General features: G+C 43.5%; 1 protein-coding gene and 1 long non-coding RNA gene across 3 annotated transcripts in view; one reads left to right on the forward strand and one right to left on the reverse strand.

The window, feature by feature from the left end:
* GAN (gigaxonin) overlaps positions 1-16,428 on the reverse strand; it is a 39,626-nt gene extending 23,198 nt beyond the window's left edge. Inside the window, exons 1-5 of the mRNA XM_068693205.1 lie at positions 16,154-16,428; positions 3,758-3,872; positions 2,557-2,907; positions 1,474-1,691; positions 452-573 (exon numbers count right to left, since the gene is read on the reverse strand). Of these exons, the coding sequence (XP_068549306.1) occupies positions 452-573; positions 1,474-1,691; positions 2,557-2,907; positions 3,758-3,872; positions 16,154-16,320 (973 nt within the window). The 5' untranslated portion in view covers positions 16,321-16,428. The remainder of the gene's footprint in view (positions 1-451; positions 574-1,473; positions 1,692-2,556; positions 2,908-3,757; positions 3,873-16,153) is intronic.
* A 39-nt stretch (positions 16,429-16,467) lies between these two features.
* On the forward strand, positions 16,468-17,659 carry LOC137861765 (uncharacterized). 2 transcript variants are annotated; one of them, XR_011099834.1, is made up of 3 exons: positions 16,468-16,705; positions 16,877-17,007; positions 17,396-17,659. It is a non-coding gene; the product is annotated as an uncharacterized lncRNA (long non-coding RNA). The 2 variants fall into 2 exon arrangements; XR_011099833.1 differs by having other exon boundaries at positions 16,468-17,007.
* The last annotated feature ends 1,402 nt before the right edge of the window (positions 17,660-19,061 follow it).

Raw genomic sequence — 19,061 nt, forward strand, 5'->3', positions numbered from 1 at the left:
CAGGATTCACACCTGCACACTGAGCAAGACAACATGACTGGTGAGCTGTATTCTAGACTTTGCTAAGAGGTTCAGACCAGTCACGGGTCAAACTCTGGGCCGGAGAAGGTAAAAACGCTTATTTATACTTGCACTTAAGTCTACTACTGCAGATACTATTCAATGTATTCAGTGATGCAACAACTAGAATCTACTTGAAACATGAAATACTCCTGGAGAGACAGACGAGTAGGTTCCCACAAAACATTGTGTGAATGGTCATTTTAAGACACTCAGACGACAGGAAGTTTCACAGAATAAAGTGATGTTTTGGCCAGACAAAGGGAAAGCATGAAATAAACCCAGTGCCACCAATCTTAAAATAAAAGAATTATTATAAACGGTATCTCGCATTTTGAGGCAGGGTAAGTTTTCATAACATTGGCTTGACAAACACAAAGTTCCCCTTTACCTGCTGACAATACTCCATGATTGATCCTTGGAATACTCATAGGAGCAAGTTCAATCCAGAGCTGCCTATTGGGGTCATAAAGAGGACACATGCACCGCATCACTGAGGTTGGTTTCCGTGATCTGAACACAAGGTGAGGAACAAACAAACAAAACTGAGACACAGTTTTACAAGTTCACTGTTAACCACTGTGTCTGAAACTTTTCTGTTCAGAGCAATGTACATTCATAAAGTATGGCATTTACCTGGTAAGGAGAAAATCCCCAAACCAAATGCAAGTTTAGTTTTGTACAAACTGATGACGTAAAAAGCAGGAGCACCTCATTCATATTACATCTGCACATACTTTTATGAAGAACTTTGTTTGAACTGAGAAGAACTGATGGGGATTTTCAGTAATGTCTCAGAAAAGTGAGAGTGCAACTTGATATACAAAACCTTAAATATCTGAGTGTTTTATTTCACTTCTATAAAGAGCTAACTTTTAGAGTGCTAAAGTTAAACTGGACAAAACTGTCTCCTGCACTGCATGAGTAAAGAAAAAGCAAAGAAAGGGATTGTGTGGAACACAAATTTTCACCTGGCATCTCAGATGCATTGATAATGTTCTTTGGAACCACAGCTACTATAAGCAAAACAGTTAAAGCACACATTCATTATCATTCAGGCTTACTATAGATGCTTTTCACATCATTAGAAAAGAGTTTCTCCAATGTTCTGTGCTTATTTTGAGTAAAATCTATTCAGTTAAAAAAACAGCCAATGTTTACTAAACACGCATGACCTACTCTAAGTCTACCCCATGTAGAATTTCAGAAAATTATCACAAAATAACTATTTATTGCTGAATCATTCACAAAGGTATTTTAGGTGTGGCTGACCAACTCAAGACCAAGCTCAAATGAAATACTAATAAGCACATTAGGTGTATAGAAAACATGCTGTGTTTTCAGATGCCCCGAGGATGCTGGATGGTTGGATTTGGCCGTTTGTGACAACCTGCAATGCCTCTTAGTACTTACACTCTTTCCTCTCCACCGACAGTGACGATACACTCTGAGTAGCCCCGGGGCTTGAAGGAGGCCAGCATCGCCTCTCCCTGCTGCGGTGGCGTGAGCGGAATATTGTTGCATTCTTTGACAATCTCCCGTACCAGCGGTTCGCTCATCATCTGCTCCCGTAAGTACGCTGCATCCAGGCCTGACACCCACACTGCTGACATGACATCCTTCATGTGAACCTACAGAAAGAGGCAAATGCAACAATATTCCCCAGACTTTACAAAACAGCACCAAGGCACCTGTACATACAGGTACTTCTGTACCTATCAAAAGCTTTAAAGAGTATTTTTGATATTTGGAAGCAGTAGCAAAATCTACAGCAATGCTATTAAGTCTTTGAAGTTTCACTACAAATGGGCCGCTTGTTCTCTGTCTCTCTGAGATCAAGATTATGTTATTAAATGCCAAGTGTCTTTTTTTTTTCTTCTTAGTGCCTATGAAATAACAAAGACAGCAGATAATACATCAACACAGCTTTCACCTTTTTACTACAGCCATGCTGTCTGCATTTTTGGCAAAATTCAACTCTAATTCAAGAACTACATTATCCGTGAAAGAAGCATACCCAGAAAACAAGGTTTAGAAGGAGCAGCTAAGAGAACCAGGACTGTTCAGGATTGAGAAGAAGAGGCTGAGAGACCTCATTGCTTTCTACAGCTACCTGAAAGGAGGCTGCAGGGAGAAGGGTGTCAGTCTATTTTCTCAGGTGACAAGCGATAGGATGCAAGCCAACATTCTCAAGTTGCACTGGGGAGCTTTAGATTGGACATTAGGAAGAATAATTTCCGCATGGCAAGGGTGCTTAAGCATTGGAACAGGCTGCCCAGGGAAGTGGCAGAGTCACCATCACTGGAGGTATATACGAGATGTGGTGCTTAGGGACATGGTTTAGTGAAGGGCTTGGCAGTGCTTGGTTAATGGCTGGTCTTGATGATTTTATGGGTCATTTCCAACCTAAATGGTTCTATTTTAAGCTCCCACCAATTAGAGTAAGCAAAGTGATTTGAATTACATTCAAAAAAATAAACCTTTTGATATCCTGACCTTTCTTGATTCTGAATCATGAGAAATCCACCTGATAACCGCTTCAAAGACGTATTTTTCGTTTCCAACATTGAGCTTTTCCATTGACAGTACTTCTTTCAGTTTTTGAGGAGTCAGTTCCAAGAATTCCTCCGTGCTGCTGACATCTCGAAAATGAGTTTCCAGATACTCTGAGGCAAGGTAGTGAACATGATGCAAACAATAGTGCAGTGCAAAGTCCCGAATACCAATACAGTTCTCAGCAGCTATGCAGCCTTCTAAAAACTCACAGCAGAGAGTTTTTAAGTCTGTAAGCAGCAGGAGATCAGCTGCCTGTACCACATCTTGGATTGTTTCTTCATTTAGCCTGATCTGAAAGAAATAATGTAGAAGTTATTGCTATCACTCATTTGCTTCATGACATGTCTGCATTCATTACACTCATTCTCAGTGGCTGGAAAATGGGAGTATTAAAGGGTATAAAAATTATGAGAAATCACTACGACTATTGCATGTTTATAAACCAACAAAAAAATGGAAAGGCATTAGCTTGACTGAAGGTGTCAAGCAGAACTTTGCACCTCAGGGAACTAAAAAATTGCTAATCTAATCTGAGAACCTAAAATGAATTTTGTTGCAATAAACAAATAACTTTTACAAATGCATATCCAGAAAAGAATTCCAAGCCATATTGGCCTTTTTGGTTTATGCTGAAACTTAAAACTAGTTCAGCAATCACTGTCTGGTTCTGAAAAAAATGGACACCAACTTTAATTCCTGCTAAGGTGACTGGAACAAAGATCTGAATGGGTACGCAGCCAGCAAGAGGACAGAGAACTGGGCATGAGGATGCCTGCTGTACTGTAATACCGGTCAGTGATGGGGTCTCAGCCTCCATTGCTATCACTCCAGTTTTCTTTTACAGTAGTAAAAGGCTGCGTGCTTTAAAGCTGGTTACTGAAGTTAGCCACCCTTTTAATACCGGCACTTAACACTGAATCTTTTAGTCCTTCCCCCCATAGCATGAGAGAACTGCAGAGCTCAGTCTCTATTTCACGTACAGAGCCCACGTGTGGGCTTCTTCTGCCTTGCAGAAGTTGTTTCAAGTACTAAACTTTATAGTGAGATGCCTGATTGCTATTCTGACAGATAAGCCTATTTTAAAACTCAGGTTATTTTTCCAAACAATTCAATTTCCATCTAGCACATTTTAATATCGTACCTGGCCGCTGAAGATGTAATCTAGTATCTCTTTCATGATATCAACAGATATCCCTTCAAGTTCAATCTTATACGTTGAGCCATCGTCCTTAGGAGGATTGTAATTCAACTTCGTTCTAAGAGGAGAGGAGAAAATGAATCAATAAATAAAAAGCACTTGTGACCTGGGCATAGTATTTATTTCTACAGAAATCAACAGTAAACAAGCTATAGATCACTTCAGATGAAACAGGAATGTTAAAACCTTACCATATAATTTGAAAATTGCCTCTCTTGAATTAGCATGAAAAGGCTATATGCACAGTTTCTAATATTGCTCATCACATTTCCAAACAGAACAAATATGTTAGCCTTGCAAACTATTCATGCATCAGAGAGCCAAAGTAATTTTCCCATGGCTCATTCATTGCAAACATTCATAAACATCACTTAGAACTTCAAAAAGAATGGCAGTTCTGCTGAGAGATGAAGCAAGAATTTGCTTTGGTAAAGGTTGAAAAAAAACAAAAAAAACACAACAACAAACTTGAACAAAACAAACAAACAACCATTGGAATGAGCATACGTGATCAGAATATACACTGGCAGCACAAATATTTTGACTGCATTACCTTTTTGTGTAGTTTATGATGTTATCAGCCTAATGCTATGCCTGGCTCTAACTGAACTGTGTGCTCACAGTTCTAGGAAGCAGCCCGTGTTCTGCTCTGCCAGGCTTTAAATATTCATCGACACCAGTGGACACTGTACTCAGGAGCAATTTCTTTAAAAATACCAGGAACAGTTCGATGTGCTTTTGAACAGAACGGAGAAGTGGGGCAGGAAGGAGGAGGAAATAACAGCAACACAGCCAAGTTTGCTTTCCATCAGTTGTAAGTACAAGCACTTCTTCCAGGAAAGACAACTTGGAGTTCAAAAGGGAACCAGTCTAGTAAACACAGTCCCAAGAGCTGAAAGCTCATTTTGAACTTTATTTTCACACTTTAGGCAACCAAGAATACATTATAAAGACCAGAAAAGTTGTTTCACTGCCTGTATATATACCCACACGTTTACATAAACCCTTTAAAAGTATTTCTATTTTCATTTGAATATATTCTTACATACAGTAAGTTTCTTAATGTGAAAAGCTGTGGCTTTACTAAGCTGAAGACATCTTAATTTGTCACTGTCCTCCACTATCCACACTCATAGTGCATAAATACATAAATAGGACTTAGCTAAGGGCCAGATTCTGCTTCACTTACTCACACTCAGGATAAATTAGTTTCTCACAAGATACAACTCACATCGAATAAAATCCTAGTCTATAAGGAGCTATTTTTAAGTGTGAATAAGGGCGGTAATTTTAGCCCTTGAGTTAATCATATTTGTGGTCTTGTTCTCACAGAGCTCCGTCACGAGTCACGCTGCTCCCATTCACACGGTCGGCTGCAAGAGGGCTGAAGCTGAGCCGCTTCGTTCTGTTTGTGCAGCACCTAGCACGAGGTGGAATACAAATAACAGGACAACACCATGACTTGGATTAGTGAATTGCTGATTTCCTAACACCTGGAATGAGATGAGGAGAACCAGACTGGTTCTGGGGTTCTGTGAGGCCCCAGGTGACTTCCGACATGGCATGCGGTGCGAAAACAGGCGCTGGTTTGAGAGCTGCCAGCTGAAGTCCTGCAGAGCAAAACCGGGCTGGAGCACCGCTGTGCAGCTCACGTCCCCACGGGGAATCGGCTTTTGTCATCCCCACGAGCTCCAGGTGATAAAACAGCACACACACACACACAGAACCGAGGTGTCCTCACACAGATTTTCAAGTCTACCCAAAGTACCTCAATTTTACCTATGCCAATTACACTCGAGTTGGGGGTTTCTTCCACACAGAACATGGGCCAGCCACACACCATGGGTTTTGAACCAAGCACAAGGCGTATAATAAACACGTTGCATGCCACGGCTAATGGGGAGATTAGGGAAAGGACTGGTGCTGTTTATCACTAACTTTCATCTCTGCATCACCTGCACACACCCAAGCTAAATCACCTCATTGCACGGACTTTACACGGACGCCTCCTAGTAACAAGAGAGCGTTGCTCAGAGTTTTTGGGTCTTATCAGGCTGGATGTTCTAATTACTGTGTACCTTCCAGGCCACAGCTGTTATTAACCTGAGAAGAAACAAACCAATCACCGACGCTTGCCCAAAACAAACTCAAAGCAGAAAAAATAAGCTTGTGAGCACATCGATTGATTCCAAAGTTACAGGTACTTGTATGTAGGCAAATATTCACTGTATGCAAATGCATCCCACTCACTTTCGGGTAAGCTTTCTTCCTATCACGTGTCCTGAGAAGCGGTAGTTATCCGTCTGTCTCATAACCTTCATTTGCTAGCTACCGAACTACTGGGTTATCTATTTTGGTGCAGAGATGTCTGAGCTGTGACATAAGAACCACTCCCAAAGAGCAGCTGGAGGTGCTCCTTGTTGCTTGTGTCAGTACTGCAAGACGACTGCTGCCTGATGGGGAGAGTGGAGGGGAGAAAAGGATAAAAATAAAAAAATTAAAGGATGGATCGTCACTAGGCTTGGGCTGGAAAACGCTAAGATGGAAAAGAGTCTAGTGTGGAAGTGTGGTAAGAAAGCTGAAGGAGGAGAACGAAGGAGGGGGTATGTAAGAGGAAGGAATGGAGACAGACGTGCCTCCTCTTGCATCACGCAGCATCGGCTGTCACCTGCACCCACTTTCACACCTCAGCAGCAGAAGCAGTGTGGGTATCCCTGTCACAGCCTATGCAACCACCAGAACGAGAGAAGTTTCCAAACATGTTTGTTCCCAGCTCAGGTGCAGAGTGGACAGCAGGTTGTGAAATGCTTAACCCTGCTTCTCTATCAAATTTCGCTCTAGAAGAAAAAAGTTCCACACCATGCTCGAACAGAGGTTTCCAGCCTGTCAGTACATCAGGCAGAGGGACCTTTTCTTTCCCTGTTGTGCTCTTTTCCACAGTGATTCACTCAGCCCAGGACTTGTGCAGCTGAAACCTGGAAATGGTATTCAGCAAATGAAGGTGCAGAGATGTGTCCGGCCAGATGTGGCTGCTTCTAATACATGTGAGAGCTTCCTACTAAGGACAGCATTTCTAATTACTCTAAAAGCATTCTAATTTGCCAAACCACAGCAGAAAAGACTGCCTCAGTCTTCCTCAACTCAGATGAAAGACCAGAACATCAAGGTTTAGAAGGAAATAAAAGCCCACAGCCAAGCAGAAAACCCATTATGCAGGAGCAGAGCACACCTGAGATGCATACCGAGCTGGGGGAAAACAAGGCCAGGCAACTTCTTAGAACTTCTTAGTCCTATTTTCTTAAGTAATTTCATTTTGAGCAGCTCAACTCCATACATGTTTTAAAACCATGTGTGTCCGTGTCCCTCCTCCTTTTTTTCCTTTTTTTTTTTTCCTTTTTTTTTTTTTAAAAAAAAAAAAAAGGGCATCATCATCGTAAGTTGAAATTGCTCCTGGTAATGTAAACAAGGAGTTCAACAAATCCACAACATCCACCCCAACCTCTTGTACCTGTAGGAGAACTGCTTGGCATGTACCATACCTTGAGCAGGTGGCACCCAAACAACTGGTTTTATGCTGTGTTTTGATGTTGTGTGTCTGCCTTAGACAAATTTAGAATCTGTTCTTCCACATCACTTAAGGAATACAATCCTAATGAGTCATCTCAAATGTCACTGCATAACGCAGAATAAGGAGAAAAATTCCAATACCTCTTCTGTATACGTAAGCAACAACATAAGCAAGGTAAATCGTTAAAACGAAAACAAGGTCTTAAGAACGAGTTTTGGTATCGCTAGGAATTACAGCTCACATCTAAGAGCACAAAACAGATTTAAAACATTAAAATAAAACCAGGTAAATTGAAAACTGTCCACAGTTCTCAGTAAAATTAAGACAGATCTTCCAACATAACTCTCATAAAAACAAACACACACACACAAAGGAAACCACAGCCATACTTTGAACCTTACCGCCAAGCCTCTATAACAGCACTGCTGTGGGACACTTAATATAAATGAGAAGAACATTTAAGAGGGGACCTTGTTTTTCTGACCTTTAACCAACGACCTGAGGGGGTGGAGGGGAATAGCAATACTAACAAAAGGTAATAATAGAAATAAACCAACAAACAACGTGATAAACAAAACAAAGGATTCAGCCACCACCACCAAAGCCTGTTCTCTGGAGCCAGTCACCATTCTGTAGGAGTATTTTATCATTAAAACCTCTGCCTTATCTGTGAACTGTTATGAAAAGATAACAGATATATCTCTACAACCGTGACAAATTATATAGAGACCAGCTGTATTCTTGGAACACTTTCATGCGGGTATACAGGTACCTAAACATAACAAAACTTCTGCAGACTGAGCCCTCCAAAGAGCATGCTCTAGATCACATTCACCTCAAGTAGGCTAAAGATATTTATGGTGAAGAACAATTGGAAAATTTGGGAAACAAAGCCAGTTGCTTTGCTTTTGATGCTTCACAATGAGAAAAGACCAGAGGTTAAAACAAAACCTCTGCCTGCTTTGACATCATTGCACTGCTAACAAGGCAGTTCCATTGACCTGCTTACAAAGCTATCAAACAAAATTTCAGGAGGCAAGAGGGAAATGCTCTTCTTTTTGGAAGCAGCTGTCTTTCCAGATTAATGATTTTGCTCCAGATTAGCCATAAGGACTAGTCTACACTACACAAGCTCTGCCAATATTTTTATACTAATGTATTTTGGTATTTAAGTGGCAAAACTACCATTCTAGACCAAAGGGTAATAAAATCAGTTTTTGCTGATGTATCCTTTATCTGCAGCAGTGCTTTGACCTTCTCCAGACAGCATTTTAAAACAAAGCTATATTTCTAACAATAGTTTCTGGCAAAGACACACACCGAACTTAGAACATGCTCACAGCTATGACTCAGTCCCGAGTCAGAGCAGGATCACTACCAGACACCAGAGAACACCAAAAATGTCAAGCTAGTACTTTAAGGTTTTGCATCAGTAAGGAGAAAAATTTAAAATTCTGGTTTCAATGCTAACATAAGGTCAATTCAGCCTCCTCCTGATCCAGGTTTCCTTATGCGGGTCGAGTCTTCATACTATGAGCTTACCACATTAAATCTGAGTCCCACCTAAACTTCAGCAACACAGTGGCCAATTCCATTTTATTTCTCTGCCTTTATATCTGCAACATTTTCGACCCATTGAGACTGATTTTTCTGCATGAAAAATACATTAATAATTATGCTATTAAATAGGTCAGACAAAAACATGATGCAGCAGTTCACTCCACCCACCGCCATCCTCCAATACGGTATTTTACAACCAAATCAGAAGGTTCTCTTTGAGGTTGCACCCTGGCCTTTAGCAGTGCACATAAAAGACTGTCTTCACCACACCCTGCAGAGAGTGCCAGCTCTCAGGCTGTTTTGGCTGTGCCTGCCGTATGTCTCTCTTTTTAAGATTATCTGTAACTGCAACTTCTGGTCTCAAGGTGAAGTAGTCCACCCAACAGCTCAGCATAATAATCTGCAGAAGTTGCTTCAGAAGCTGCTTCCCTTGGCTCAAGGGTAACGACAGCTAGAAATAACTTAAACTTTTTATAGATGGAAAGATTAGGTCAAGAATTTAAAGCTTTTTTTTTTTTTTTTTTAAATGGGGGGAGGAAAAAAGAATAAAGCAATTCCTTCGACAGCAGCACAGGAGATGTGTTCAAGGCTCATGGGCTTCCCTCAATGAAGAGCTTGTTTACTCTAAAACCTGGAGTTATTCCGACTACACTGAGCTCATCCAGCACTAGGCTGTAATCTCCGCTGGAGATCTCCCCTCAACCAGCATTTCTTGCCTAAACACGCGAGCCAGGCCTAAGTAGACAGAACACACACTTGACTAACAGTCTCCAAGAAGGGCCTCTTGGAACTTCGCAGCCACAAAAAGTAGGGGACACTTTGTCTGTTGGGTTTTCCAGCCAACACTTGGTGTTTGGGACACAAACCAGCCAGCTGAGCTCACAAAGAAGTAGAGCACAACGTGGCAGAGCCGGCCGTGGGCACCGAGGCCTCGCGCCATGCAGGCGGCATGAGGCAGAGCCAGGCCTTGGTGGTGTGTGCAGCCCGCACAGCTCCCCAGCCCTCACCTGGCCCATCGTGTACCTTCCTGCAGCACCGATACCTTTAACAGTGTGGGATTTCTGTGCCAAGGGGTTTAGGAAGGTCATCTGTTTGTTATTAAGATGTAGAAAAAGAGATTTAGCCCCCATTCCTCAGCCGGCAGCAGGCTAGCTCAGTGCAGTACTCATCAAGGCTCCTCCTCAGTGAATGACATCAGTTCCATATTTCTGCTGTTTTTGTGCTCCACACAGTGCTTGAGCTCACTCACTACACAGGTGATTCATGAGATTCCATTCCACACCAGCTGAAACGAAGAGCTAGCTCCCCAAACAGCAGTGGTGTATCTGCCAGGCCACAGCTTGGAGCTAGGACCAACTTGCTTGAAGAGCAAAAGAAGACATTTCTGGGATATTGTTTTAAACCAAGAACTCAACTGTACCCTACTTCAAGATGTTTTCTTTCAAATTAGCACTGCTTTTAAGCTTGTTAAAAATGCCTTTTTTTTTTTTCTTTTGAAGGACCAAGTAAAATACCTTACCCACACCATTAAAATTATCATTAAATATCTAAGAAACATAACACTGTGTAGTATGTCTCTAGTAAAATAAACACTCCTGTGGCTTCCTGAAATCTGATTTGCAGGATACCAATGAACCTGCTGAGAAAATTTGATTTATACAGGTGTTTATACCTCACTTATCCTGGGAGCACATGGGAGAAAAAAGCAGCATCAGAGTTCAAGAAAGATTTCCACAACTGCCAGTAAGTACAACGTAGAACGGACTAAGTTCGAAGTGCACAAGTAATACTGCAGGACAGCCAGAAGCTGCGAGGAGCACTGCCCATCTCTGAGAATCCACCTGAGGAAAGCACCAGCGCTCCAAACACGCCAGAAGCTGGAAAACTGAGGTCTGCAAGGCTGTAATGAAAAGCAACAACACGGTCAAGAGAGGAAAGGAAACAGAAGCATGGATTTCACCAGCACAGAAGGAAGAGCCAAGAGTCTACAATTCAAAGGACTGGATGTGTCCACGAACACTAACAATGCTTGTAGCAGACAGCTTGAAGTCACTCAGGAGATGTAAAACCAACATGCCTGAGGACATAAAGCAGCCACTAACTACATGGTATTAAGAAGTTACTTCCTTGATAGGCAACAGGTAGTTTCAGAGCTGCCCATAACAGCTATTTTTGTTTGCTTGTTTTCTTGGAAATGTTAAGCAGTGACAAAGATGTAACAGGGGAAGATAAATAGGGGAGACTGCGGCATGGCAGTGCATAGGTGGCACTACGCTCAGCAGCATGACTGAGGGGGAAAGCTTTGTACTACACCTGAAATAAAAGGTCTCGACAGAGCAAAGCAACAAACTCCTTAAGACCATCAGTTACTTTTCACATGTCAGCCCACATAAGGAAAATGTTCCTTCAGTGGTTGTAGCTGAGACCAATGCAACACAAAGAACACAAAGGAAGATGTGTCCAGACTCAGCTCCAGATTTTCCTTCCTGCACAGGAAGAGCTTCAGAACAGCCCTGTCCCAGCCACAGAGTATGTTTTAAAGGACGCCAGAAAAATGGTTAATAAAAAAGCCCTTTTAACAACAAAATTGCTTTGTTTGGCAAAAGTTCAAAAGTTAACACGGGCACAAAAGCAACCTGCCCCACCTCCTTCAATTCGACCCTCAAAATGTGCATGTATAGGAACCGTGCGTCCCCAAACACAAAGACCAAGAAACATCATCTCAAGGCTCCTTAATAAACAGCATGCTCCGATTTCCTGTTCTCCCTCTGCCTGACGTGCAGCAGCAGCCCAGCTGTATTGTCTGCCTGTTTTCAGCTGGGAAGAGCCTTACTGTTTCCTCCCTCTAGGCCATCTTTAGGGGCTTGTTGGAGCAGGAAGGTAATTAACAACTCCCCACTCAAGCCTGGCATAGCACTTTTCAAAATCCTTTTTACAGCATAATCTCCTCACATACCTTTATCACTGTTGCCCCCAACTACCTGTCCAAACATAATGCGTATTTCGGTGCTTTTTTCGTTGTGCCAGACAGGAAGTTTCTGGACATGGTTGTGATTTTGATTTATTGCTTCTCAGAGTTTGAGACTTACAACTCAGGTATCACTAAAGCATCACAGGGGATGTTTTAGTGTCACTTGGAAAGAAGTGTAGCCTGATCTGAAACACAGCTTTAAAAGTTTGGGAGGAAAACCTGGCACAATTTGTTCCTACCTTCCTGTAAGAGTTCAAACTGTCAGGGCAGCCTCTGAAGTCCCCAGGAAAGTGACAGAAACCAACCTCTTGTAAGAAGGCTTGACTACGGCATGGCTTTACGCTGCTGCTTGTAGCACCATGCTGACAGAGGGGGCAGGCGGACACCTGAAAACTTGGAACAAGCACAGAGCAATTCAGCTGAACCAGCACTTGAGAGAACGGGCTCCTGATCACCAAACACCTCCCAGCCTCAGCAGTCATTTATTTTAGTTCCAAAATGAAAGAGTTTTAAAGGACTATGAAAGATCCCCATGAATGTCCACTAAAACCAAACAGGTAGCAGGAAAGGCACAACAGGAGCAACTGGCACATGTCGGCCTCCACCTCGCACGGCTCTGCGATGCCGGTACCAAAAGCTGCCACCTCAGCCTCTCCTGTGCAGACACGCCTGTGCACGAAGCAGCCCGAGCAGGCTGCCTGCCCGCAGACCTCGCTACTCCCAGCACGAGCAGCGCAGGCACTGGGTGACGGAGGACAGGTCGCGGCACTGCTCCGCTGGAAGCTGTCTCAGCGCTGGCAGGTTACGGCTTGGGGTCGGAGAAGGGTCTTGCAAGGTCTGCTTCAGCGGGTTGAGCAGCGCAGGTAAGAAGATGGAAATGTTGTCATGTTATTTCTGGTCAATATCAATCCACAGAAAGCATTTATAAGCAAATGGAATGTAACGTGTACTTGATCTTACATCTTGGTTTTGGTCTGGCTATATTATGCTCATCTGGAAAAAGATGAGAATACAGTTACTGCTCCGTTATTAAGTCAGAAAAGCCTCGAGGAACAGCACAGCGTGCGTGCACCCATCCGCAATCTGTTCACACAGATGTGTGAAAGCCAAAGATGAAACTTGCTGAGATAACTACAGCAACAAAAAAGTAATTTTAAAAACAGCACTTAACTGAGACAGCGGAACCACCGCTGCGTGACAGAGCAAAGCCTACCCAGGAACTTGGGTCCCAATACCCTCTGCTAACACAGCTCTCACTGCACCCTGATGCACAGGCAAACAGACGGCAAGCCAGCAAAATACTGAGAGCTGCAAGTTTCAGCTGGCCATGAACCGCTCATGCCAGACAGTGACAGAGCTGCTCGGATGAGAACATCTGCTGCTACCGCTGAGGATACCAGGAATACTTGGACCAGACCTATCCTATAAAAGGTTTGTGGATATATGCTACAACTTACGCCACGCTTACTGGTGTGAGCATAGTTTATTCTGTCAAAAGCACTCTGATGCCAGTGTAATTTACACTAGGGTCACAAACTAAACAAATTAAACCAAAGAAAAGCTCTTGAGCAATACAACTGTAACTATGTTACTGCTCCTGCCAGGACAAAAACTGTTAAAAAAAAAACAGTAAAGCGCAGAGCTGTTGCTGGGTAGTTGCAGCAGAGAAAATCAAGAGCTAACCTGGCTCGAATTTAACTTCTCTGGGATGCAGAGCAGTCTCTCTGAGCCAAACCACGCTTTGTCCTATGGCAGTCTCTTCATCAGGAATCCTCATTTTCTCAGGCTCAGGAACATACCACAAGATGTTAGAGATACGCAGGAAGACTTCTCTTTTTTTTTTTTAGTTATTTTCTTTAGTAAATGCCAGAATTTGCTCCAGGAGCACACTGAAGGACGAAGCAAACCTGTACATACAAGGCAATTTTGTAGGAATTCACACAACCACCCGAGACCTCACTGCCCCTACAAGCGACCGGGCATTCAGCAGCTGAGGCAAGACCTTAAGCTACCACAGGAATTTGAAGCCTTACTGGTCCCAGGCACTGAAAACTCATTCATGAGGCTGGCATTTTCTCCCTGCACTCTCAGAAGCTAGGGTATGGACAAGAAGGACAAGACCAGGAAAACATCTGTGCATCTTTCTTCCTCTTCCCACTGCAGCTGCCACCGCTGAGCCGCATGGACAGCCCAGTTGCCAAACACCTGGAGGGATTCCACACCACCACAATTTACAAGTGCCCCACTCGTAACACTCTGCCAAACAACTTCCATGCAAAACCCAAACCAAGCAATGCTCCTCTCTCCGTGGCTACACAAATCCTTCAGCATACACAGGCTCCGCTCACACCCAGCCACCCCCTCACAACGTCCATGCCTACTTATTTTCCTGCTCACGCCCTAAACGAAGCGTTCATGCAAACCATACACAACTTCGGAACCTGCCCACCAACTTGCCCACAGCCACAACACTTAATGACATAGCCAGATACAGAAAATGCAACGCCAACTAATAATTAAAGTGCTTCGCTGCTAAGTTCGACATATCCACTCGTTTTTCTTCCCAATTTTACTTCTGCAATGAGTTGCTGGATTTTCTGAGTTTTATGTTGGAATTTCTCAAGCAACTCAAATCAATCGACATTCGGAGACTTTGACAGACTCTGGTACCAGAGCGTGCTTTGGAATCATCTAACCTTTCAATACCAGGACATAAAATTCCTGAGTCTCTTTATATAGAAATGTAAATCAATCATTTTATTAAAAAAAAAAATATTTACGGGACTTGCAGAAAGTAGGTACCGTAGAGATGCATTTTATCTCTAGAGTGACTGAAACATTAATTTTAGCTGAAACCACAATGCTCCAACACTGGCAACCTACCCGACCGATTCCAGCCAACGTGAAGACCAGCTGGAACATGAAAGAGATGCTGGAGTGATGAAAAGAGGCAGCACAGGTGGAAATTAGTCTCTGCAAAGGTAGGTAAGCCAAACACTTCTCTTTATGTGCTGCAGAAGAATTAGGCACATGTATTTTTGGTTCTTTGTATCTTGCAAGCCCAAGGACAAGAGATGAGTAAGCTTAAAAAAAGATAAAAACCACCACAAAATCATACTTAAGTATTAATGCATGTAACCTACTTTCACACATAGTTAATGAGTTCCTTCATGGGATTTGAATCTGAACAATTTTGAGTTATAAAAAAAAAAAAAAAGCCGCAACTCTAATGACTGCAAGTTTTGTTGTTGTTGTTAATGCAGTTAGGTCTGACTCTCTGACTCCTCACACACACACCTCACTTGTGTTTCCCAGCATGTTCTTCAGAGATGAACAACAAAATGCAATACATGATGAAAATCTGTGAAAAGTACTTTCCCATCAAATGGCATCTTTTAACTGCAGTCTTTTTTGCAGTAAAAAAAAAATAGCAGTACAGATATACATGAAACATGCAGTTGCAGTAGAACAATTTTTCCAACAACGTGGCCTCTTTCCATCTAAAGCAAGCCTCCCAAGCCTTAATTTTGGATAGGGCATTGGGTCATCTCAAATGTGATGAACAACAGCCTAAAAAAGATCCAGGCATTCGATGAGTACTGAGGCAACTGCTCATCCTTATGTCATGCCTTTGATTTGCCTCTCAACACAGCCTTCCACAATTGCTTCTCAAGAGCAGAGCTGGAAAAAAAACAATTATGAGTATGCAAACTCCTCGGTGTGTTTCTTGGAAATCTTCCTGCTCTGAGCATTGGATGCTGTTTGATTTCTGCGCCCTGCCAGCTCCTTGCTGTAGGTGGGAAGCGCTGCTCCTTCAGCTCTGTCCAGGCTCGACATCCTTTATAGAAGTTAACCACCAACTTCACCTGCCATTTATTTATAGTTTATCCCCGAGAACACCGAGGCCCTGTTATAATTGCCAATGCACTGCCTAAAAGCACACAAAACCACGAAATCCGAGGTGTGCAGCCGCTCAGCCTCCCAGCCCCAGCACACGCAGGTGCTGTGAGGACTCGGCAGGCTGCAGGAAGCGTTCCTGCAGGCTGGTGCTAACGCAGCTCCCTATTCCTGGCCATATTAAACACCTCGGCCGCCCGCAGGACACACACAGGAGCCCTGCAGTTACCCCTGCTGCTCCTTCGGGCTGCGCCCGGCTGCTTTTTGGGGCGTTTGGCGGTGCCTCAGCGCCCTGCCCGGAGCCCCCCGGCGGCAGCGGGGCTCCCACGGAGCCGAGCCGTACCTGATGTAGGGGCTGGCGGCCGCCAGGATGTTCTTCTGCACCGGGATCTCCTCGCCCTCCAGCACCAGGTGCGCGTCGCAGAAGCGGCTCTCCTCGCGGAACGAGCTGAGGGCCCGCAGTAACCGAGCGGGGTGCTGGGGATCCGACACGGCGCTCGGCCCCGACATGGTGCCGTGCCGGGTCGAGCCGTGCCGAGCCGAGCCGGGCCGGGCCGTGCCGCCTCCCTCAGCGCCCAGGCACCATGGCGGCCCGCCCGCCCTGACATCATCTCCCCGCGCCGCCCTGACGGGGCGGGGGCTGCTGCGGCCCGGCCCCGGCCCTCAGCGCCTCACGGGTCCCCCCTCAGCGCCTGGAGGCGGGGGGTGGGGGGGGTTGTTCCCCTGAGCCCACCGCCAGTTCTGTACGAGTTACTCTCTCCGAGTTCAAACGTGGTTAAAATCACTTAAAAAAAAAAAAATCACTTTTTTTTTTTTTTTTTTTTTTTTCACGGGTTGGAGGTGAAAATGAGGCGTGTTAGCATAAGGAGAAGTAAGAAAATGGGAATTAAATGAGGTGAGACTTGAGTGCCGCTGCAGCTGGCAACGTGCCCTCTTCGGGCGAAGATTTTCGTCAGAAGGATTCTTCACGAGGTTTTAGGCCGGGTATTTAACGGGCTTAATAGCACATTAGGAGATAACTTGATTCCGTCTGCTGCTTGTTTTTTTTTTTTTTTGTCTTTAACAGCATCCAAAATTTAAGTAGTGAAACTTGATTTGTAGCGAGCGAATGTGCTGTAAAAGCGGTGATGTTCTGGATCAGTCAGTGCTGCCAGGCGGGGGCAAGCAGAAGTTCGCCGCAGCCCCCTGCTCTGACGGGTAAATAAAATTCGGGTTTCTCACTGTGAAGCACCCCACTGCAACCACTCCTGGGGCTCCACTTTGGGGGAGAAATGTGTTTTCTGAGGGCCTGACTTGGTATAGCTGGGGTGGGCTGCATGCTTTTTACTACTTGCATTACTTTAAGTCAGTTTCTTTGATGTCAATCACGGTATTTAAAAATACATGTTTTTGAAATGGGGACAACTTAACATTTTATTTTATAGTTCATTCTAAATCAGCTCAATCTCATCTCCAAGTCATTTCAATGCTGGAAAAATTAGGGTAAAGGTATCTGGAAATGTCCCTGTAGGAAAGAGACATGAATGGCTCTACAAAGGCACCATTGTCCTCCCAGAGCTAGACACAGCGCTATTTTGTTCTCCAGATGGAGATTTCAGCCAGGACATCTGCACATGTAGACCCCTGTAAGTCAGAACTCTGCACCAAGCACTTCCTTGTGAAGACTGAACCTTTGAGCCAGCGTTTGCCGTTCAGCCCTTGCCAAAGTGCTTTCTGACTGGAGAGGGGTCCCAGAGAAGAGTACTATGCTCTAGCGTTGTTGGGCAGCTTTCAACAGGAATCTTAGAAGCAGCAGAGAATGCGTTTCACGTCCTGTGTGATGGCATTAAAAAATCTATGAGAAACGCCAGCACCTTTGCATCACTTATTTTTTAATACTACATACCTATCTTAAAGTATTAGAAGGCCACTTCTTCTGGCTTGGGTATAATTATCCGGACTGTCAAATGTCCTTATTCTGAGTAAGTACAGTGGAATGCGGAAACGTGGAAGCGATGCAGAGGAAGGCACATCCCCGGATCTCTTGGAGAGTATTGAAAGCAGCGAGCACTGCATCCTGTGCTGCTGGTGAAAGATGTGTTTTGCTTGTTGTTATTAATACTTCAGTAATTGCATACCCAAGGGAGCAGTGGTTTAAATTATTGTGAAAGCTGCCATTGAGTGGCCTGGTTATTTAAAAAGAAAAACACTGGTTTGTGTCTGTGCCTCCTGCACAGACTATTATGTAGGAAAACATAGTTGTATTTCTGGTTTTTAACTTGTCCTAGTAAACAGTGCTTCTGCTTCCTCCTGCTGTGTATGTGGGGCAATGGGCAAGGTGTAACAGATAATATCCACTTTCAGAGAACAAATTAATTATTATGTTTTGTTATTTGTTCCATTTAATGAAGCTCACTGATAAAAAAAAAAAAAGCAACAACAACAACAAACCACTCCTACCAACTAGAGAGCCATTTGTAACATCTTTCAAGTAACTATGTGTGTATACTGATGGCCTGATTCTTTTGCTCAACTGTTTTTTTCCTTTAAAGGAGCAATCTATCCATACTATTTTTATATGAAATCACTGTGTGTAGGTTCTTTTTATGCCATTACAATAACTCCACTATTTTTACTGGGCTGATTTTTGACTTAATCGGTACAAAAGAAGAATCAAACCTTTCTGTTCCTCAAGATTTCATTCACTGTAAAGGATGTCAGGGGAGCAAACCAAATGACAGACTCATTACCATGTGCCACATTACCACAACAAAAAAACCACGAGCCTTGCAGCTGCTTGGCAAAGCACGTATGCATTCCCCCTTGCTAGTGTCAGCCCAGAAATGATACTGTATATTACTGTACTCATGCTAAATGTTTCATTACTATTCCAACTCCTCAAAACAGTCTCAAAGAAATTTGTGATTTGCTATATGGTCTGATCCATATCGCCTGGATCCATACGTAGGAGGATCTGGATCAAACACTGAGACCGGCAAATCCAAATTTACATCATTCATTTTGTCTTCAGGTTGACTACAAACCTGACAAATCCTGTGCAATGTAGACCAGGTGAGTATGGCACACTGTTTAAAAAATCACATCCAAGACAAATTTGTACAGTTTATTTTCTACTGTACTTCTACATGAATATAAATAAAACATGTGCTTTCTTACACTATAGATAACCCATCTGATTTGGTTTTATGATAAATATCCCCTATCATATCTTCTCTGCTAGTATGAATTAGCTCCCTAGAAATCAAGTAACT

The sequence above is a fragment of the Anas acuta genome, chromosome 10 (genome assembly GCF_963932015.1).
Source record: "Anas acuta chromosome 10, bAnaAcu1.1, whole genome shotgun sequence".
Taxonomy (NCBI): Eukaryota; Metazoa; Chordata; class Aves; order Anseriformes; family Anatidae; genus Anas; species Anas acuta.